This window comes from Squalius cephalus (assembly GCF_949319135.1).
Source record: "Squalius cephalus genome assembly, chromosome: 23".
Taxonomy (NCBI): Eukaryota; Metazoa; Chordata; class Actinopteri; order Cypriniformes; family Leuciscidae; genus Squalius; species Squalius cephalus.
The window spans coordinates 10,428,470-10,452,394 of record NC_137144.1 but is presented as its reverse complement, the minus strand read 5'-3'; the positions used below and the strand labels follow the sequence as shown (position 1 = coordinate 10,452,394).

Here is a 23,925-nt window from a genome sequence, read left to right as displayed (position 1 = left end):
TCAGTTTTTTGGTGAGGAGCCGAGCCGGTGAGCTGGCTGCCCTGGCGGGTCACAGCAGATGTGGCGACGGGATGTACGTCTCCGTTCCCTCCCTCAGGGTACGAGGGTTACCATATGTAACCGAGACGTTCCCCATCATCCAGTCACTACGACGTACTTCGTGGTGATCGACGAATAGGAATCCCTACCAAAGCGCCACAGCTGCTGCACCCCATCCAGCGCCCTGTGTAAGCCTCCACAACTTCTTGCCTGGAAGGACGATAGGAGAGGGCTTACACAGAGAGTATCTGTCAATGTTGTTCTGTGATAACCCATACAGTGAGATTATTGGATAACACTGGGAAAGCGTGCCCGATCTGAGGGAGGGGAACCCTGCGGGAGCCACATTCTTAACCTGTTAAGCTTCACCAGTGCGTCGGCGCACTGAAGCGTTTTTTTTTTTATTTAGTTAAAAATTACTATCAGATTTAATGTTATACATTGACAAACTATACATCATTAAAAAGATATAAGACTCAAGTTTCAGTATTTGACCACTATTGTATTCTGAAAAACTTATAGTGACAGTTATGTCTTAATTTGTGTCAGGAGTTATGAAATGAAAAAATGAGTCGATACCTTTAATATGAATTATGACCGTCAGCCGCTTTCATTCATAAAAAACTCCCGTGCTGTCGTCATGACAGCGATACACAAAACAACGTCCCTCAGGGCTTTAGCTCAAAAATGTGCAGATTTGGAGAAATATTGATATATTTTCATAGGTTTTCATCAGATTTCTATAGACAGGAATAATATTTATTGAATTTATGCCCAAATGCGTCGATGTAATCATTATGAGCGCAGGATACTGTGATGTATTGTGTTTTCAATCCATACCAACAGCCTGAGGGCGCTATTATGCACAATAATAGTCCATATATAGAACATGAAGAAGAGGCATGATCATGTGACATTCCAGGAAGTCTCGAACACATTCAAAGCTATCAGAGATCGCTGTAACATGTTTTGAAGACAATAAACATGATTGAAATGATATTTGGTTTACCTGTGTTCTTCGAGTAATGTCAGGTATTTCCATAATAATAGATTATATTTATAATGTAATGCTAATCGATATAGACTTTATCATTGTGCAGAATAAAATATATATATATATTTTATGTCTGATTTTTTTATCTGAAGCGAAATTATATCACAGAAGATTATTTAAAACACTCGACTTGCGTTATAAATTAAGTTTGGAGCACAAACATGGTTTTAATCTCATAAATTGTCGTGTATTGATGGTGTGCTAAGCTAACATGCTAGCTAGCCCTAGGTGCACCTGCCACATATAGCAGTTATCCTTTTATGTTTTTTTTCTAAATATGCTTACTGAAATTCAAGCAGGGCATTTGATCCAGTTTTTAAATGTTAAGTGAGAACTTTGATAAAAGAAATTAGGGATTGAAACCCTATGAATAGCTTGTGAATAGCCAGTCGTTAGTAACTATAATGCAGACAAAAGAAATGCATATTTCGAGCCATAACCAGGCTGGAGAGGTGTGAATGTGTGCAGGGGGAGACTGAGACTGAATGGGGCTCGTTTGCACCACAAAACAATAGAGACAATATACTGAATTGATGTTTAGAAGATGGCAATAAACATCAGTAGCATTTTAAAGTAGCAAATCAAAATAAAGTCATTGACATGGTCTTGAAAAACATTTAACTAAATACAGAGTTTTGGACTTATTATCTTCAGATTTTAAATATAAAATGTTTAGACATGTGGCCTTAGCTGTAGTGCATTTCTAGATTGCTCCAGTGCCAACTTCAATTTTATTTTCATGAGGATGTTTCATAAAAATTAATTTCTAATAACTTTACAAAACTTTGAAGCTATTTATAACAATTTTTTTCATTATGACAATAATTAATTCTACATTTACAATAAACTGCCAGGTGTCAGCTTTCAAATGAGATCATACTTGTGCTTTTAGTACAAAGGGTTCATGAACTGTATCTGTTTAAGTTTGGGTATGTCATTTCTGGGGATTTTTCAAAAGTGGCGTTGCAGCTTAACAGGTTAAGGAGAGTTATGTGGGAATACACATATGGACTAACCCGAGGGTTTACTGCATATGAATAGTGGGTGACTTAGCCCAAGGGAAAGACACGAGCTTCCATTTAGGAGCAGCCATGGAGAATATACACACATGGGATCCCCGTAGGGTCAATCATGTGGGACCCAACCTAGACCCAGTTCTCAAGGATTCAGCGGATAAAGGCCTGGCACCGGACACTCCGCCATGTCCGGGCAGAGGATGTTAACCCTCTGGGGTCTAAACTGTTTTCTGGGCCCTGGAGGTGTTCTGACATGCTCTGACATTTGTGCTTATTTCTGTTACTTGTGACATTTTCATGGCTAAAGTCTAATTACACTGTATTCAGCACAAACTCTGCTACAATAATATATCAGCAGCATGTATGTAAAAGTTTGTAGTTTTGAGATAATGACATTTATGCATGGTTTGTGAAAATACAAAAAAAAAAAATCTCACTGAAATAAGGTCATGAAACCCATACCCATTGAAAATTGTATGACGTAGCCTAGAATATTTGCTCTAAAACTATGTGAAAATCACCCTGACTGCTCATTCAGATAAGACAATATATTGATTTAAAAAATGTACGACGTGTTTTGTGTGAAAAAGCTTTATGCGGGAGCTCATTAATATGTAAGCACCAGCTCTGGTGAGAAATTTTCACACCTGAGAAAGACAAAGACCCTCCCCTAACGGCCCTATTAGGAGCTATCAGGCCCTATCATTCTGAGCAACCTTGCACAAAGAATGAGGAGATTTAAAAAAGAATGGCTTTTAGATTGTTTGATTTATTTACAACACAACATAATCCAAAGATACACAACAAATGACAAAAAAGCACTCATTGAAAACAATGATCCAAAGACAGAGACCTTTGTGCCATTCCTAAAAACATTGTACATACCTTTCATTTCCAAGGTGTTTGATTTTCACCATGTTCATGTACAGAGACTCATGTGCATGTTGAAGTCAGCAGGACTCAGTGGCATCTGGGCCCTGAAAAAAAAAAAAAGTGAACATACTGATATCAAGAGAAAGGCCTGCACAATTTTGGGAATACATTTTAGATTTTTCTGGTTAAAATTGCTTTTTAAAATTCACAGAATACACACACACACACACACACACACACACACACACACACACACAAATGTTTCCAATAATATATAATATAATGAACACCAGGTTTGTTGTGCCTTGTAAGCATAGGCTATGCGCAGTGCTGCATAAAATAATAATAACAATAACCATAGCAGCCTATAAATCTTCCAAAATATTTCAGTAACAACTAAGCTAGAGAAAAATATATTGATTATCATGTTACTTCAAATGTTTCCATTCATTATGATGATATGAAATGAGATAATAGTAAAAACATGAAGCTGTTTGGTGCGTTTTGCTTTTCGAATGTATCAAATATGATGCATTCAAACGCGATTGCGCTCAAATATAAAACATTATGGTTACCATATACATATCTACGTTTGAGCAGATATCCACAAACACAGTAACAGTAAACACGGGTCTAAATATTATAATATTCACCATGTATCTAGCAACAGTTCAACTGCAATGTGAAATTTATGCAACAATAACAAACTAATATGTAAGGATTTCTTACCTTACATCTTTCTTGTCTTCAAATCGTGTTCTTCTTCTTCTGAGGTAATGCCAATGTAAGCTCACTGCGCGTCTTTCAAACTCGACGAAAAGCAGAGACTTGTTAAGTGTTTTGTTGTTTTGACGGAGAGGCAGAACGCACACCCTGTTTATTTTCTTTATTTTACAAAAGCACAATGTTTTGATTTGATTGTAAGTGGACACATACAAAAGTAAAAATATCACAGATTCTTTTTTTATATTTCTTTTTTCTGTATGACCATAAATGACAGAGTATTAAGTTTATAGTGCTACAATGTGAAGAAAATCCAGCAAAACGCGCCTGCGCATTTGCCGACCTCAGAGGGTTAACAGGTTTGACTCTGGAGCAATAAGGATGCACAGTAGGGTGCAGCAAGCCGACAGAGCCGGTACTCACAGTGCTTCTGCCCGTTTAGGGTGAGAACATGGGAGGACACGGGCTCTACACGTAGGCTATAATATCTAGCGAACGTGTTAGGTGTCGCCCAACCCGCAGCTCTACAGATATCTGTTAGCGAGGAGCCACGTGCCAGCGCCCAGGAGGATGCAACGCCTCTCGTGGAGTGTGCATGCAACCTGAGCAGGCAGGGCACACCTTGAGCTTTGTAAGCCAAGGCGATGGCATCCACTATCCAGTGGGCCATCCTCTGCTTGGATACAGCCTTTCAGACAGAGCTGGTCTGAGGTCCTGACGCTTTGAGTTCTGTCCACGTACATATGCAGAGCGCGAACGGGACAGAGCAAAGCCAGGACTGGGTCTGCCTCCTCCAGGGGCAGCACTTGCAGGTTCACTACATGATCTCTAAAGGGAGTGGTAGGAACCTTAGGCACATAGCCAGACCAGGGTCTCAGTACAACATGGTTATCACCCGACCCGAACTCTAGGCATGATTCGTCAACCGAAAATGCTTGCAGGTCCCCTACCCTCTTGATCGAGGCCAGTGCAATCAGCAGCAAAGTCTTCAAGGAGAGAAGTTTTAAGTCTGCTGACTGCAAAGGTTCAAAGGGAGCATCCTGATGTGCTCGAAGCACCAGGGAAAGGTCCCAATAGGGTATGGAGGGGGGGCGAGGAGGATTTAAATGTCTCGCCGCCCTAAGGAACCTGACGACCAGGTCATGCTTTCCAACTGTTTTGCCATCTATGTGGTCATGATATGCTGAAATAGCGGCAGCATGTACTTTGAGGGTGGAGGGAGACAGCCTTCGCTCCAACCCTTGCTGCAAGAAAGAAAGCACTGACCCTATCGAACATCTTCGGGGGTCCTCTCTGCGAGAGGAATACCATTCGATAAACAGGTTCCACTTCAAGGTGTACGCACGTCTCGTAGATGGTGCTCACGCAGAAGTGATGGTGTGAAGTACCTCTGGGGGTAAGTCACCTAGAACCTCCGTGTCCCGGGAACCAGACATGGAGTTTCCAGCGTTCTGGTTGCGGGTTCCATAAGGTGCACCGTCTCTGAGTCAGAAGGTCCTTCCTCAGAGGAATGGGCCAGGGAGGGACTGTCACGAGGAGCATAAGTTCTGGGAACCAGGTCCTGGTGGGCCAATAGGGAGCCACCAGAAGGACCTACTCCTCATCCTCCCTGACTTTGCACAGTGTCTGTGCAAGTGGGCTCACTGGGGGAAAGCACCGGGGCAAGCTGTGTGCCAGTGCGTCCGTGCCGAGTATTCCCTCAGTCAGGGAGTAAAACAGCTGGCAGTGGGCGGTCTCTGAGGAGGCAAACAGGTCTACCTGAGCCTACACGAACTCTCTCCAAATCAGCTGAAGCACCTGGGGGTGGAGTCGCCATTCTCCCGGAAGCACAGCTCGTGATAGCTCGTCGGCCACATGGTTGAGCACACCGGGGACATACATGGCTCGAAGCGACCTCAGATGCTTCTAACTCCAGAGGAGGAGATGGCGGGCAAATTGCGGCATGCGACTGGAGCGTAGACCACCTCGTTGGTTGATGTACGCAGATTTAAGCGGCTCAGAGTGAGACGTACTGCAAGCAAGCCCGTCCGCACCCCTGACACTGCATGCCCGTTGTATGTGACACCCCAGCCGGTGGCAGAGGCATCTGTAAATACCACAGCATGCCTGGACACCTGTTCCAAGGGGACTCCTGCCCGAAGGAACGAGGGGTCTGACCACGGGCTGAAGGTCTGGCGGCACGCCGGTGTTATTGTCACCCGGTGAGTGCCATGATGCCACGCCCATCTTGGGACTCGGCCGTGAAGCCAGTGCTGAAGCGGTCTCATATGGAGCACCCCGATCGGAGTTACCACTGCTGCCGCTGCCATATACCCCAGGAGCCTCTGAAAGAATTTCAGTGGGACCGCCGTCCTGCCTTTGAACGTGTTCAAGCAGTTCAGCACCGACTGAGCGCATTGCTCTGTGAGGCGCGCCGTCTGAACGACCGAATCCAACTCCATACCGAGAAAAGAGATCCTCTGCACGGGGGCGAGTTTGCTCTTTTCCCAGTTGACTTGAAGGCCTGGCTGGCTGAGGTGCCTGAGCATGAGGTCCCTGTGTTCGCATAAATGATCTTGAGAGTGTGCCAGTATGAGCCAGTCGTCGAGATAGTTGAGGATGCGAACGCCCTGTTCTCTCATGGGAACAAGGGCCCCCTCTGTGACTTTCGTGAAGACACGGGGAGACAGGGACAGCTCGAAGGGCAGGACCTTGTATTGATATGCTCGACCCTCGAACGCAAAGCGCAGAAACGGTCTGTGTTGAGGAAGAATCGAGACATGAAAGTACGCGTCCATCAGGTCGATCACTGCAACCAATCTCAGGGACGGATGCATTCGAAAATGCGTCTCTGCGTGAACATTTTGAATGGTAGCTTGTGAAGGCTCCAATTCAAAACTTGCAGATCCAAGATAGGTCGTAACCCACAACCTTTCTTGGGTACAATGAAGTAGGGACTGTAGTGTCCTGACCTCATATCGGCTGGAGGGACCGGCTCTATCACGTCCTTCGCCAGTAGGACCACGATCTCCGCGCGCAAAACATGGGCATCGGTTGCTCTCATTGTAGTGGAGTGGATGGCCCGAAACTTGGGGGGATACTGGGCGAACTGAATCGCAGAGCTGAGCCTGATGGTCCGAATGAGCCAGCGAGACAGACTGGGGAGCACTAACCAGGCTCGCAGAGACTGTACAAGCAGGACCAAAGGGACCGTAGGCATACCCGGAGTGGGGCAGCGAGGTGGAACACAGGGGCTCGGCTCGGGAGGCTCTCTCTGTGAGGCGGCCCGTAGCGGAGTCTGAGTGTGCTGAGCAACACTTACCTGGTTCCACAGGGCAGAGGTGCAGGAGGCAGCTTGGTTGCGTTCTCAAACCGCACACTGTTGCCTGCTGGCGATAGAAGAGGCGGATGAGTGGTGAGGATTCTCTCCTCCCACTGCTCTCCTGGCCCTCTTCAGACCCAGGGATAGAGGAACTGCTCTTTTTTTTTGAGAGAGAGAATTTAGGTATCACTGTGACTCCAGTGGTGGAACACTCAAAAGATTCGTTCCCCAGCCCTCCACCGGGAGAGAGCAGCTCCACCCATCTCTGGGTCACCCATCTCAGGGGTCATTGTTTCACCGACCACTTAAACATCGGCTGAGACGGGCGGTGTCATCCTCCTGCAGCGAACACAGTAGAGCAGGCTGTGCCGGAGTGTTTCTTTTTTTTTTTTGCAGGGGATGACACCCTTGGCGACGAGTAGACTGAGGGGCGGCCCACGAGGCGCTCTGGTGGTACGTCGGGGGAAGCGCTTCAGTCTGCTGCTGACTGCGGAGAACTGCTGGACCAATTCTCAACAGTGTCACCGAAAAGGCCACCTTGTGAGATGGGAGCATCGAGAAAGCGTACTTTGACGACCTCTCGCACCTCTGCAAGGACAGCCAGAGGTGCTTCTGGATCACCAAGGTGGACATCGTCTGGCCAAGGGCCTGCGCTGTGACTTGAACACGCTCAGTTGACAAGCGCAGCTCAAGTTTCAAGTTTGTATTTATTTATATAGCATATTTAAAAACAGCAAACAGGGCTGACCAAAGTGCTGAACAATACACAAGATACAAAACATAACCACATATTCATGACAAAAGCTCACAATGTATTAAAAGCTAAAGAAAAAAAGTAGGTTTTAAGAGAGGATTTAAAAACAGTAAGAGATTGAGCCGCTCTGATGTAAAATGGAAGGCTGTTCCACAGCCTAGGGCCAGCAATCGCAAAGGCTCTGTCTCCTCTATTCTTTAACCGTGATCTGGGGACAGACAAAAGTTTCTGATCACCAGACCTCAGGTTTCGTGTGGGATTATGTGGACAGAGAAGCTCGGACAAATAGCTCGGTGCCAGATTATTTACGGATTTAAAAACAAAGAGAAGAATTTTAAATTCAATTCTAAAATGCACAGGTAGCCAGTGCAGTGATTTTAAAATAGGTGAAACATGATCAAATTTGCGTTTTCTTTTGAGAAACTTTGCAGCAGCATTCTGTACTAATTGGAGACGAGCAATAGAGTGTTTGAGTATGCCATAGTAGAGGGAGTTGCAATAATCCAACCGCGATGTAATGAGCGCATGGACAGCAATCTCTAAGGTTTTCTCAGAAAGAGAGGATCTGATCTTAGAGAGAAGACGTAACTGGAAAATACAAGAACTAATCACCGCATTAATTTGTTTTTCGAATTTGAAGTTCTGATCCCAGAAAACACCTAAGTTTTTAATGCAAGATGAAGTTGGAGAGAGGTGATCCAGATCAATGTTACTGCTATTAAAGTTGTCATGGGGGCCAAAGACTATAACCTCGGTTTTGGATTCATTCAGAAATAAGAAATTTTGAGAAAACCACATTTTTACTTCTTCTAGGCATGCAAAAAGGGATTTCAGAGCAGTATCTTTGTTGCGTTTCAGAGGCAAAAAAGCTCAACTTCGGAGCTCAACTCCGGCTCAGAACTACCCTCGTGCAATAAGAGTACCATGGCCTCGCATGCAGGGCAGAGGTGGCTCGCCAGAGGCACAGCCACCCCACCATCGAGGGTAACGAGAGAGGTGAAAACTTTGGCGTTCCATATTTTGGCACCAAAATAGCTCCATACTGCTAAGTTTTCAATGCACATCCGAGAAAGACCCGGGAAAGCATGGCTGTCAGTTCTGAATCTGATTCAGCATAAGCACACACACTATTACAGTGGGAACTCAGCATCACCCTCATTTCTAGAATGAAACAGGCCCTCTCTCCGATGCAGCAATCGACATCTGCCCTCAGCTGGAGCCCTGAATGAAACGCTAGGTTCCTCCAATTTTGAAGGACCAGCAATCCCATCCAGAAGCTGCACAACTTGTGATGCGCTAGAGAGGGAGTAGCCCTAAGGGGTTGGTTCCCCGAAGGAGAAGCCCTCAGCCCTCAGATCACCCAAGCCATTCTACTGAAGTAGACCTCTCCTGGTGGCCACCAGGGAGGGCACTACAATGGAGAATAGACAAGGAGACCGTGCACCTAGAGCGCCGAGCGAACGCTGGGTTGCCGTGACAATCCGCGCTGTAGCCCGGCAGCTCGACGGCACACGACACGCTGAGGAGCGAGAGACCCGTCGGGTTTTGCCCTTCGGAAGCTCTCGCTGATCTCCACGGTCTCCCAGAGTGTCGAGCAGACCTGCAGCAGTGCTTTTACACACAAGCAGGGGCTGGCCAACAACAGAGGGGACTCAAGCTTTCCGGAGAAAGAAGAGTTGACCGGCGGGCCGACGTGGTCATGTTTCCATGCGAAAACATGAACCACCCACGAACACAGTCTCACATGTTTCTCAGGCATGCGAAACAGTGATTGTGGCCGTCAGTGAGGACAGGAAACGAGCGCAACCAAAAAAACACATGGGTGGAATGTCGCAACTCACACCCATGTAAGCTCTTTCAGGGGAATACTCTCCTTGGTACTGAAGCACGCAGGGGAACGGTCACAGCGGACACAGACAGGAAATATGCAACCTGTCGCGCGCTGTCTCTCTAAATGGCTATTCAGCGCTCTTGGCGCATCGTTACCAGCTGTGAAAACAGCTTTATTGTTTTGCTCAGTAACACAAAAACAAAAGAGAGAGAAAAAGAAAGTCGACCCGCTGCTGTGCTGTATCACCCGCACCAGACACGAGAGATCATCTTAAAGAGCTTGCTCGTTGTTTGATCACTCAGTAGATTAAACAGCATCGAAACGCTCGGCTCCGAAGCAAAAAGCTGAAGTGGAATCGCACCATCTGCTCGTTAAATACCCGCACTGCGAGGCTGCACAGCTGATGCAAATGATTGCACGCCAATATCCATTGGCTCGTTTAGTTTCATTCGAAGTAGATTGGCCTCTCTAGCGAGATTCCTATTCGTCGATCACCACGACGTACCTTTTCCTGTCATGACGATATCCATGACCTTGGACAGGACAGGGTCATTGCATGTGCTCTTACGTACTTGCACAGCTGTTACTGGGGCCCTTTACACCTGGCTAAAGGAGAAAATTTCCGCAACGTGTGCCTCTTTTATCCTGTCAGCGAGAGGCAATCTGGATAGACCGTCCGCATTTCCATGCAATTCCGACTTCCGATATTTGATGTAATAGGTGTGAGCGGATAACAACAAAGCCCATCTTTGCATCCTACTGGCAGCAAGAGAGGGAATGCCATGGTGTGGGCCAAAAATTGCAGTGAGTGGGCGATGATCGGTCAGCAACGTGAACTTCCTTCCAAAGATGTACTTATCAGTACTTTATCAAACTTGCAAACTCCAAACACAATGCTCAACGCTTCTCGCTCGATCTGAGCATAGTTTGCTTCTGCTTTACTCAGACTCCTGGAAGTTAATGCGATCGGCCTCTCTTGACCATTTGGCTTGATGTGGGACAAGACAGCTCCCACACCATATGGAGAAGCGTCACAGGCCAGTTGGATGGGAAGAGCAGGGTCAAAATAAGTGAGGGCATTTGACCTTAAAAGTGCCTCCTTTGCTCTTTTGAATGCCTCCTGGCATTCAGAGGTCCACCTCCAATTTTTCTCATGACAACAATTTGTGCAGAGGTTTCAGCAGCGTAGTGATGTTTGGAATGAAACACCCATAATAATTTAGTAAACCGAGGAAAGACCGCAGCTGGCTTACATTTTCGGGCACTGGAACACAATGGCCTTAACCTTGGATGGAGATGTATGCAAACCAGAGGCATCAATGACATGGCCTAAGTACTCGACTGAAGATATATGGTTGCTGTATATGAACGTTGCAGGTTTTTTTCATATGGGCCATATCCTTTCTCGATGAAGAATGAGACAACACAATGAGCCCAACGAGCAGTTGAAATTTAAAAGGCTGATTTTCGTGCTTCAGGGCAGTGACGAGTACACATGTAGTCCAGTGGTTGTCAAGACACCATAGGCACAACCTTAAGCAATGGCCCTGAACAATGGTTTAATGTCAACGCTGAAATAACCTTCACCACACAACGTAGTTATAGCAACTTTTTGGCAATGTTGTCAAAACGTTGTTTGAAGGTTGGGTATGTTGTGCCAACATTCTGTTTTTGCTGGATTTTATACCCGTATCTACGGGGCGTGGCCAGACATGCAAATTCCACATGCCAGTTTCACTGGCCTTTTCTGAATATGTCAGAGGTGTTTGGGTATCCCAAGAGTGACCCCCTAGTGTCAGTTTCGACACACTGTCTCTGTTCCCTCCATTGGGAAACAAGGGTTACACAAGTAAACGACACATTTTGCTAAACTATATGATGTTTTATTAACAAAGTTTGGGAGGAGCACGTTCAGATAATTAAACCTAATTAAACACCAGTGGAGCTCCTGATAATTTAAATATTTTAAAATGTGTTTATTAGCCACAAAGATTAGTATGTCCGAATTCTTAGCATTCAAGAAACATTACTGAGAAATACCCGGATGGCTTACTATTTCGGCCGAGAACCTTGAGTGTGTCTTCATCTCAAAAGGCCACAGGAGTGAATGGTTTGCAATTCTCATAATACTTCAGCAGTGTGGACAAATTTATTTGGTTTTGCTGGGGCTGCAGATGGGGTTCTGTTGGGTGAACATACTGTGGCTGTGAATGAAAAGAATCTGACAGATGGACAGACCTCCGTGGCTCATGCCTGGACCAGTAGAGGGCCTTATTACAGCCTTTAATTGCAACATCCATAGGTGTTGTTTATAGGTTGAACACTTTGCCTAAAGCAAGGCAGGTGCAATTGTGAAATTCTAAGGTTTGTTGAGATAGATCAACTGTCATCAACAGGCTTGTACAGGCAGTGGCGTGCACAGACCTCCTCCGGGGCAGGGGCGGAAGGACCAAAAAGGGCACTTTTTTTAAAAAACATTTATTTTTAAAATAAATCACCTGTATTTAAAGCAGTACCCGTCTGTCTGTTGTGTTTTGTATATTTTAATGACTTCCTCACAATTATTTGGAATATCTCACTCGATGGAGAGCAGCAGTAGGTCAGAGAGCCTCTCTCGGAAATGATGATAATATAACTAATTATTATTTACTTTACCAAACAAAACAGAGAATCAAGTCTGTAATTATGAGAAATTCATGTTTAGTTATGTTGATGTTATAAATTGTAGGCCTATGTATTCAATAAAGTGTTAGCTATCATGAAATCAGTAACACTTTACAATAAGGTTTCATTAGTTAAATTTATTAACATGAACTAATAATGAACTACACTTCTACACAATTTATTAATCTTAGTTAATATTAATTTCAGCATTTACTAAAACATTATTAAAATCAAAAGTTGTATTTGTTAACATTAGTTAATGCACTGAATGTGACATAACATGAACAAACAATTAAAAGTTGTATTATTATTAACTAAGATTAACAAATACAGTAGCCTAACAAATGTTTAGTTTAGTTTCAGACACAGTAGAGCTAACAAACAACAGCACAGTCTGAAACAGGTGTAGGCTGAAGCTCTTGCTTATAATGCCTACCTTTTTAAAACATCTCATATTTTAATAAAAAATAAAAATAATTATTGTCTTACATCATTATAATGTTGACAAACAAATATAAACAGAATACAAAAACATTAGTATTTCCTATGCAATACCATTGCACAATCCAAATACAACAAAAGCAGCTTGTTCATTTAACATTCTTTAAATGGTTTCATATAGTTTCAGTGCATTATTTTTTAAATAGTTTCTTTAACTTATTAAGTGCCCCACATATTTTTAGTTCCTCGTGACAGCTATTCCATAGATTTACACCTTTAACTGAAATGCAATGATATTTTGCATTGGTCCTATGTTCTTTTTGAATTGTACAAGTTCCCCTTAAGTCATGTTGGCATTCTCTTTCTGTGAACAACCCTTGGATACTTTCTGACAATTGATGATTTTTTACTTTGTACATGATCTGTAATGTTTTTAGTTGTTTTGCATGATTAGTTAATGTTAGTTAATATGAATAATAAACAAATAAACCTCATTGTAAAGTGTACTATGAAATCAAAGATATAAATTCCTTACAATTTAGAGCTGGACATGGACTTTCCCTTGGACATGAAATTTCCTTTCACTAGATGTATTTCCCCAAGCTAATTACACTTGCTATGGCCTGGACAAAAACGAATGACATTGTCAGACTCAGAATGCGGCTGAAATTGAGTTATACTCTTATGATTGTTAAGCATAACGCACATGCTGCCGCGACTTTTACAGTAGCATGGTAGGATAAATGTAACTTTTCCGTATTAGCTTAATGTTACCTGCTGCCCATGCAGTTTGAAGACTCGCGGCGAACTGCTGCGTACATAGCGCTGAAAAAAACTCCGCCTACTGCCACTTCACCTCCGCCAAATACTTCCGCCAAAAAAATAATATTTAATATTTGTTTGTATTATTATTGTTCGTGGCAATGGTGTATAAGTGTATTGTTATTTATTATAATATTTATTTTAATAATAATTATTATTTACATTTATCAGAGAGGGGCACAATACTTTTTGAGACAAAAGGGGCAGGGGCTTGAGAGATTACACTTGAAATATTGTTAAAATTGTAATTGTTGTCGATTTACATGTGAAAACAAAAGACAAACAAACATAGGTTTAGTTTTTAGGTTAATTAAACCCCCCTCCCCTCCCCTCCCCTCCCCTCCCCTCCCCTCCCCTCCCCTCATCCTGTCTACTCATTCACATAAAACAATACTTTGATTTAAGTTTTGTAAGACACTTTTTGTTTAGAAAGACAATATGCGTGGGGGCGTGAATGATCATGAATAATGCTCTGATTCACACCTGAGAAGACAATGACCCGCATAATGAGCCACATAATGAGCCTTTCAGTCAGGTATGTCACTAAGGGCGCTTTCACACGAGCACTTTTGGTACGCACCCGGGTTCGAATGACGCCAGAGTTCGGTTTGTTTGGATGATGTGAACGCTGTCTTCCGAACTCAGGTGCGCACCCGCGAACCGTACTCGAGTCCGCTTAAAAAGGGTGGTCTGGGGTACGGTTCATGTGAACTCCAGTACAGTTCGCTGCTGATATGAACACAATCGATGACGTATAATGTGGTGCGTGCGTGTGTGTGTATGTGTGTATACACTTACCTTGAAGAGAAGCGGGATTGACACACTGCAAGCAGGGAGATGATTTCTGCTACTCTGCCTACTTTTGCAGCAGACAGATGCAAGTGTGCTTCTGTATCTTTTCTTTGAAAACAAAACCAAAGGTTCAAAAAAATAAGAACAAATGTGAAGAGAGCAATTCAGTCCATTTTGACGCCTTTTCATTCATAGCGGTTACCAAGCAACACAATTACGTGCCAGCTGCAGCTTGATGACGCATACGTACTGTGGTTCGGATACAAATAATATAATGTGAACACAGTCCATCGGGGGCAGGGGGAGGGGGGAGCAATTGAACTCAGGTTCGGACAAGGCAATCGAACCGAAGTGTGAAAGCGCCCTAAGTTCAACTTCTAGAAAGAATGTGAGGACAAAAGAAAAAAAATTGTGCAGTTAATTCTCATACTGTATTTTCAGAAAGTTTTGGAATATTTATGCCTTCCCCAAATTTGTCACTAATAAAACACAATAATAAAAAAAATTAATGAGAAGGCTTATATTGCCCTATTATGGTTTTGTTTACATCTACCTTGTAAATATTTTTTTTTGCTATTTTATAAAATAGTTTTCACATGTAAATCGACAACAATTACAATTTTAACAATATTTCAAGTGTAATCTTTCTTTGTAAAAAGCATACATTTTATCATACGTATTTCAAAGTTAAGGATTCATTAGTTTGAATTGGAACACACACTCAAACATCTTAGTTGATAATTGTAACGACGAGGCTGAGGCGGTATTAGAATCCATTTGCGGATGTTTATTAGCAGCAGGTTTTAGAGACAGAAACGTTAAGCCAGGCAATAGGTCAAAATCACAATAGCAGTCCAATCTAGCGACATACACAAGGGTAATCCAAAAGGCAGAGATGAGTAAACAGGCAAGAGGTCCAAAAACAGTCATCAGTCCAAAACAAGCTACCAGAACAGAGGGGTCATCTAACAGGCATAAATCAGAAAATCAGGCAGAATCATACACGAGATAATCAGGCAGAAAACAATGGAAACACTCAGTAAGGCAGATGAACTGGCAATACTTCACAAAGTGCAAACACACAATCTCTTCTTAAATACTGTTCAAACAGGAAATGAAAGTAGAAGCAGAGGGAGCAGTACACAGTCAATACTCCGAAGAGGGCTCCCTCTGCTGACATGGCGTTACAATAATTCAATATACCTACTTTATTTTTGACAAAACATCCCATACTATATATTTAACATATGAGCAGAAATTAGAGAACAAAAGCTTATTTGTAGTCTATTTTACTGTAAAAACGTTATAATCTATCCAAAACTAGTCAAAAAAACCTTTTCGCTGAGTTTTGTTTAGAGTGTGTTTAGACTCTATGTTTAGAGACATGCTCCAGAAAAAACGTTCACAGAGACGGAGAAGCAGAAAGCACACCCTGTTAATTTTCTTTATTTTACAAAAGCACAGTGTTTTGTTTCGATTGTAAGTAGACACATAAAAAAGTAGACATTTAACAGTTTATTTTTTTCACATTTCTTAAGTCTGTATGACCATGAATGCCGGAGTATTTTAAGTCTATTTTGCAGCTATGTGAAAAAAAATCCAGCAAAACGCGGCGGCACATTTGTTGACCCCAGAGGGTTAAGGATGCCTGCTCTCATTACCCTCGACGGTGGGGCGGCGGCGCAGTTGTGCCCGCAAAACGCCGGCACCTGGAGGAATTGTCTAAAGCTCCCTTCCAGGACATGCAAGTTGACTTCATCCCTCATGGCGAGGGCTTAAAGTGTCACTGGCCAGGCTGCCTCCACCCTACACGCAATGGTCATCTTGCAAGTCTATCTGGCCAAAGCATTAAAGATCTGCACGATGGTAGTCCTGACCCAAAGGTAATGCAGGAACTACGTCCGGCAACCGACTATGCCCTTCGAGCTACGAAGGTTATGACGCAGACCTTTGGTCAGGCGATGTCTGATCTGTTGCTAAACCTTGCGTAGATGCAGAGAAAATATGCTTTCTCAATGCCCCCATTGCCCAAGACTGCCTCTACAGTGGTACTGTCGAGAACTCTACATAGCAGTTCTCGGCAGTGAAAAAGCAGACGGATGCCATCAAACAAATCCTGCCTCCGTGAGGGTTCACTTCCAAGGAAGCCAAGGTATCATCGTCGAGGACAGGCTCCTGCGAAGGCTGCACCGAACCCATCACAACCTGAACCAGCAAACAGGGTTCCTAGCAGTCCTATTGCAAACAGGTGGCGCCGTCTGTTCGTCGGCAGACAGTCAAGAACCCTTCTAAGGCTTTGAAGCGGCCCTGAGACGGGCGATCCAGGAAAGGAGAAACAGCAGAACTGTTCGCTCCAGGACTTGGGGTGGGCCTCACTCCCTTTGGAGAGGGGAGTGAATTTTAGGTCAAAAAAAGAGCAATTTCCTTTTGCCCAAATACCTGAAGTTAAGGGCCCTTGTCACTGCGACACCCATACAACCAATGAATGTGAATGTGAATACTTTGCCTCCCCACATTCTGTTGCACCAGGCCTGCACAGAGGTACGAGTTGTGAGTGACGAGTGTGAGTGAGAGTGACGAGTTGCAAAGCAGCACAGCTCCTTTCACCTTCACTGACTTCTGCTGCTGTGTGCCTCCAAACTAAGGAAGGTTCTTTAGTACGCTGTCCTTCACAGCTTTCAAGCCCTGTCGATTTGGGGGTAACAGAATCTGCATTTCTTGCCTGAAAATGAATGCAGGGGTGCAGCCGACCCCCTGGGAGGAATGGGAAGGGACTATTATGCTGGTGGTGGGGAGGATGGAGGTGAGTGTTGACGTCAGCATCTGCGAACACAGACATGTGTAAGTACTGATCTTTTATACTATGAGTATTAGAACACGATTGGTTAGATGAGAAGGTAATAAGTGATTTAACATTTGAGTCTTTCTGGCAGAACTTACGCTAAAGCTTTCATTTATTTGCAAGGTAACGCAAAAAAAATTTTTGCAAAGGAATGCAATTTTTTTCCTCCCATCTAAATTTTTTTCCACCACCACCTCCCTTTAGAGGCTCTTAAGGCATCTTTTCACCCAGATGTATGTAACAATGCAGAGAGGAATATCTGTCACTACTTCTATGTTATTACGACTTTAGACACCTTTGTTTGTCCAATCAATGATTTTGACACCAAATAAGAATGTAAACCCAGGGTTTATGAATGTAAGTTTGTTTGTTTGTTTGTTTGTTTGTTATCTCACATGGGCTTGTTTTGGGTGAAGATATAGTGGCTGTGAATGAAAAGAATTTGACAGATGAGGCTGATGGACAGACCTCAGTGGCTTATGCCTGGACCAGTAGATGGCCTCAATACAGCCTTTAATTGCAAATAAAAAAAACATAGGTTATGGGTTAAACCACTATCCTGCCAACTTTTACTATGGCTGTTTATGTACTCTTGACTTAGCCTAAAGCAAGGCATGTTTGTGCAATTGTGAAATTTTGAGGTTAAATCAAGTCTCATCAACAGGCTTGTACAGGAACCACTGGCAGATAGCAATCAAATTATTTCTAAACAACACCCACTTCTGAATTTTCTCACAGACAGTTAGATCCAACAGTTAGAAATATCAAATGTCCTTTGTTAGTAAATCAAAAAAAAAAAAAAAAAAAAAAAAAAATGTGTCAACTATCCCTTTAAGGATACCTGCTAATCCCCCAAAGATACTCCCTCTGTTATTTGATCAGTTTGTTCCATCTTTGTTCCAAACATGTTTAAGGAGGTGCCATAGAGTATAAATTCCCTATGCTGATATCAACAACTGCATTGCTTAGAGGTTCATTCCTCTTACAGGTATCGTTTACTGACATGCTCCATCCATCATTGTTGTAGTGATTCTTGTCTCATTTATTTATTTTTTCAGGCACTGCAATTTCTTTACAGACTAAGAAGAGTGAAGATGTCTTCCAGAAGAGCAATGCCCGTTAAGAAAGGTGAGTATGAACCTTTTAAGGTCTATGAATTGTTTTTGACCAATACAGTGCAATAAAAATCTCTGTCTTAAAGTATTTACATGCTTAATGTTGTGGTATTTGACAAGCCTGTGCAAAACCATCATGTAGTGAGTATTACATTTGTAATTCTACAGAAGTGATGGAAGAAAATCAACTCAGCTTCTTTCAGGAGCTTCTTCCATCGGCTGAGCGTACGGCTTTGCTCTACCATATCTCCTATCTCTGTTTGGCTAAGTTCCCCAAGTTGGAGAGGGTTCTCAGAGAGTGTGCTCTTGAAACCCAGAATCTCTTTGCCTCCTCTGAGGCTCTTCTGCAGAAGGTAAAGTCAATGTTCTTCTGACTTCTCTCTTATTGAAGTCAAACTAAAGAGTTTTTAAAACTCTCAAAATAAGCTAATATAACCAACAGAAGGAATCGAGGCTATATTTGTAATAAATTTGAATTCAGATACAAAACAAGAATTTTAAGGAGTAGAATTAAATTGCATTGAAATTAATAGAAATGTCAGTGTAGCTTTTAATAATGCATTTAATAAATGTATATATTTCACTGTAATAACTTCAATTTCAGTTCATGCACAATTGAAGAAGAATATTTAATTTCAAGGTCACACAGGCTTTTATGGTTTTTATAGATTTTTGTATTTTTAGGATAAGTAAGGCTGGGTTTCCCGATAACGTTGTCTCTTAGCGCGCTACGAAGACTCTTAAGGTATAACTTAACTGAAGGTATATACCATTTCTATGTGTGTTCCCCGAACCATACCTTAGGAAGCTGCTTAAGAAATACCTTCTTATGTGCGACGTTACCGGGTGCTGTCCGTGGCGATGGTGCTGAATTGGTTGATATTGATGGCTCGAGAATCAATTATTCTCTCGTGCAGGGGCTGTTTATGTGAGAAAGCGGTGTTCTTTATAAAAGAAGCACTTCAGAAATAGTTGAAATTGCATTTATTAGGACTCATGGAATATTATAAAAACTAATCCAAACTGTAATAGCCTATAATAGCCTAGCCTACATATTTTTAAATTGCATCATATATTGCTGCCATAATAACCATTTCAAATTTTTATGTGCTTTCTTCTCTTTCCCATTTTTGTTCACTGAGGTGGAGCTGCGATGAAATATTGTTCTTGGAAATACTTTCCAGCATTTCAGTAATAAAAGTGTACATCTTACGTACACTGTAAAAAAAAATCGTAATTTAACTTTTTGACGATCATTTTCTTTAATTTTAAATTGTACTCAAAACACTGTAAAATAACAAATAATATCTGTAAAATAAAAATTCAGCTGTTATTTTAGGTATTAATGACAAATTCCAGTAATTCACATTTTTTTATACAGAAAATTGATTGTATTTTTCATACAGTATTTTTTCTGTTTTCTTAAATTACATAAAAATGTAAGTAAAATTACAAATATAATCTGTAATTAAACAGTAACAAAACAGTTAAATGATAAAATGGTCAAATGACTGTCAGCCCCCCCAAAAAACTGTAAAACATCCTAAATTAAATAAACTGAAAAACGCTGTTATTTTACAGGTATTTCCTGAATTATCACAATCATATACCTTCATTGTAAAAAAAAAAAAATCGCAAAAAAAGGGTCAAATGACTGGCAGCTGCGGCTGCCAAACAAAAAACATAAAATTAAAGTCAAATATTCTAATTTAAATAAACCAAAAAAACACTTATTTCACAGGTATTTCCTGCATTATTATGATCAAATACCTTAATTGTAAAAAAAATCATACAAAAGGGTCAAATGACTGGCAAATGACTGCGGCTGCCAAACAAAAAACATAAAATGAAAGTAAAATATGCTAATTTAAATAAAGTGTAAAAAACTTTAAAATAAATTTGATGTCACCATGATTGAGATCAGTGTCTGCTTTAGTTGGGCTCATGACCCTTGAGTTTATAACTTTAGTTTTCTCTGGCTGCTTTAACTGTGTATTTGATACACATTTGATATAGCAATAAATGCTGGAGAAACGGTCAGATGATCTTGGTCATTCATTGGTGATGTTATAGTCATCATATGATGATCTGATTCATTGATTTGGCAGTCAAACCTCTGAATATATTAAATTAGATTACATAATATGTAGATGGAGTTAATTATTGTCATAAGTTTTCACATGACCCTTGAAATATTGAGACATCAGTGTTATAACAATCTTAAATAATAAAAAAAAAATATTAAACAGAAAAAGTTTTGAGCTTATTCATTTTTTGTAGTAGTATATAGACATCAAGAATCAACATATGAATCTCAACAATGGTGACAACCAACAAAGCCTTTTTGTGACTTTATAGTAATTCAGATTTTTTTTCATTGTCGCGATTCGTACGCTGATTCTTGATGTCTGAGTGAGTCTATATGATCCTGTCAAAACATTTTCTGTATAATGACTTCATAAAATCTGAGTATCACAGCAGGATCTTCTATAGAAGCTTTGTCATGCAAAATTAACAACTAATATTTAACGACTTAATCAGACTTAATAAACTTATTACACTTCAGGTGGTATCAATGAAGCAGGACACTACATGATGGCTATTATCACAAAAAAGTGACCAACATCATCTGATCTGAGTTTCTCTTGGATTCCTACCATAACAAATATGCATCAGAGACACACAGTTAAAGCAACCAGAGTAAAACTCATGTTAATAGCTAAAAGGTCAAGAGCCCAACTAAAGCAAACACTGATCTCCATCATGGTGATATCAAACTTCATTCTTTTCAATAAAACTTCAACTTCTAAACCTCTGTTAATTCTCAATAAGAATGTTAGTATGAAAGAAATAAAGTCTGGATTGTAATAAGTGAAGATGCTGAGATCCTGATAGATAGTGTTTAATGTTCTGTTGGGGTTTAAAGTGTTTCTGTATGGTGTGTTTCGTGTGTCACCATTGTATTGAAGAGTAGAGCCTGAGCTTCAGTCCAGGATGAGCAGAGAAACACTGATGACATGCTACATGTTACTTTATTTAACAGACAGTAACTGTGTAGACAGTAACTGTATGACGTATAGTCACTGCAAATCATGCATGTAATTAACTGAAAAATCAGAAAAGAAATGTGAAATAACTGTTTTTGTTAAAAAAGGATTAATGAAGATTTCTATAAAAGTATTTTGCACTTATTTAAATTAGGATATTTTACATTAGTTTTACGGTTTTTGTATGGCAGCCATTGCTGACAGTCATTTGAGTGTTTTTTATGGGATTTTTTTTACAGTGAAGGTGTTTGATCGTAATAATTCAGGAAATAGCTGTAAAATAACAGTGTTTTTCTGTAAAACATTTAAGGAAAATTTCTGTAAAAGTTTTTTGCACTTCATTTAAATTAGAATATTTTACTTTATTTTTACGGTTTTTGTTTGGCAGCCGTAGCTGACAGTCATTGACCATTTTTTTAAGATTTAAATTTTTATACATTTAGTTAAATTAACAGAAATTGACTGTAAATTTGCTATTATTAAGTACTTAATTAGAGATTGGTCAAAGTTGTGAAATTGGATCTACAAAAATTTTTATTTGAACTTTGTATTTGAATTTATGTACTTATTGCATTTTTATACATAACTTTATAGTTATTTTACACAGAAAAACTATATATTAAAAGATAATTACTGTAGATAGACAGCATTATTATAAAATAACTTTATAAAACCCTAAATTTACAGTTTAACCGTAAAGTTAAATGTTTTTTTTATGTAATTTGACATCATTTATCCGTTTTTCCAAATTATTTATTTTGTAGAATAACAGTAATAAACCGTGATTATAGGATAAGAAATTACTGGGGTTTTTTTACAGTGTATCTATGTTTTTTAATTTTTTTCTGACAGTATTTTTCTGTTTTTAAACAGACATTTTCTGGCGCCCCTGCTGCCAGAAAATTACTGTTTTTTTACGGTTTGTTTTTTTACAGTGTGATCAAAAAGGATTTAAACAGTGGATTTTGAATCTCTTCTTGTAAACTCAGAGATGTGGATTCAGATGGCAATTAAATTCCCACACGACCTGTTTGTCAAAAAACAGTAAACACATATTAGTTATACAGGTGCTAGTCATAAAATTAGAATATCATCAAAACATCAATTTATTTCAAGAATTCAACTTAACAGGTGAAACTAATATATTACATAGACTCATTACATGCAAAGTGAGATATTTCAAGCCTTTATTTGTTATAATTTTGATGATTATGGCTTACAGCTTATGAAACCCACAAAATCAAAATCTCAGAAAATTTGAATATTACATGAAATCACACAGTAATTACACAGTGATACCATGGTCATTGAACCAGGTTTTGGTTCTTTTGGCAGTGTGGGCAGGTGCAAATCCTGCTGGAAAATGAAGTCAGCATGAAGTGCTCTGAACATGTCCTGGTAGACGGCTGCGTTGACTCTGGATTTAATAAAGCACATGGACCAAAGTCCTCTTTTCTGATGAGAGCAAATTTTGTATCTCATTTGGAAACCAAGGTCCCAGAGTCTGGAGGAAGAATGGAGAGGCACACAATCCAAGATGCTTGAAGTCCAGTGTGAAGTTTCCACAGTCTGTGTTGGTTTGGGGAGCCATGTCATCGGCTGGTGTTGGTCCACTGTGCTGTCCACTCAACGCAGCCGTCTACCAGGACATTTTCAGAGCACTTCATGCTGACTTCATTTTCCAGCAGGATTTGCACCTGCCCACACTGCCAAAAGAACCAAAACCTGGTTCAATGACCATGGCATTACTGTGTAATTACTGTGTGATTTCATGTAATATTCTAATTTTCTGGGATTTTGATTTTGTGGGTTTCACTGTAAGCCATAATTATAACAAATAAAGGCTTGAAATATCTTACTTTGCATGTAATGAGTCTACATAATATATTAGTTGCACCTGTTAAGTTGAATTCTTGAAATAAATCAACTTTTTGATGATATTCTAACTTTATGACCAGCACCTGTATATAACTATATAACTGACCCAGTTAGGTCCAGTCCAACGATTTATTAATTAAATAAAACAAATTCTGATTGGATTCGGTTGGTATAGGCTTTTACCTAAAGCAAAAAGAAGCTTTGTGCCTCTGACAAGTGCTTTCAACCTTTTTTTATCTGAATGGTAAGCAGAAAACACTTGAGTTTTGCCATAGACTTGTCCCACCGCCTAGAACGCAACTGAACGCTTCCATACTTGAAAAACTGCGGAAAACTACTTTTAAACAGGAAATCACAGAATGTTTAGATACATATTTACAGCTGGTCTATTCGCACAGGATAAGTATTACCTGAGGTAATTTTTTCGGACATTTTTGCATAAGGTAAAAGTCGCCGTAATCTATACTGACATTGTCCGTAATGATTGCTGAGATGTTACATACGGACGGGACTAAAACCACTGTGAAGCTCTGGCAATAATCACTTTACCCCACCTCTTCATCTTAAACTAATCCCGACTAATAGAGCTTAAGTGTTACTTGTCAAAAGCATTATAAAATATGAAGTTTACAAAGTTTACTGTGATTGAACTGATGGTTTATCTGAAATCTGTCATGATCAGATATGAGAAACACAACCGCAGTGTGGCTTCCTGCACCAGTGATGTGATTCT

General features: G+C 40.8%; 1 protein-coding gene across 1 annotated transcript in view; it reads left to right on the top strand.

Annotated features, from left to right (window-relative positions):
• Positions 1–18,108: 18,108 nt before the first annotated feature.
• The window catches only part of LOC307151795 (uncharacterized protein), a 37,993-nt gene continuing 32,176 nt past the window's right edge, over positions 18,109–23,925 (top strand). Inside the window, exons 1-3 of the mRNA XM_079859963.1 lie at positions 18,109–18,140; positions 18,211–18,280; positions 18,436–18,620. Coding sequence (XP_079716089.1) covers positions 18,247–18,280; positions 18,436–18,620 — 219 coding nt within the window. The 5' untranslated portion in view covers positions 18,109–18,140; positions 18,211–18,246. The remainder of the gene's footprint in view (positions 18,141–18,210; positions 18,281–18,435; positions 18,621–23,925) is intronic.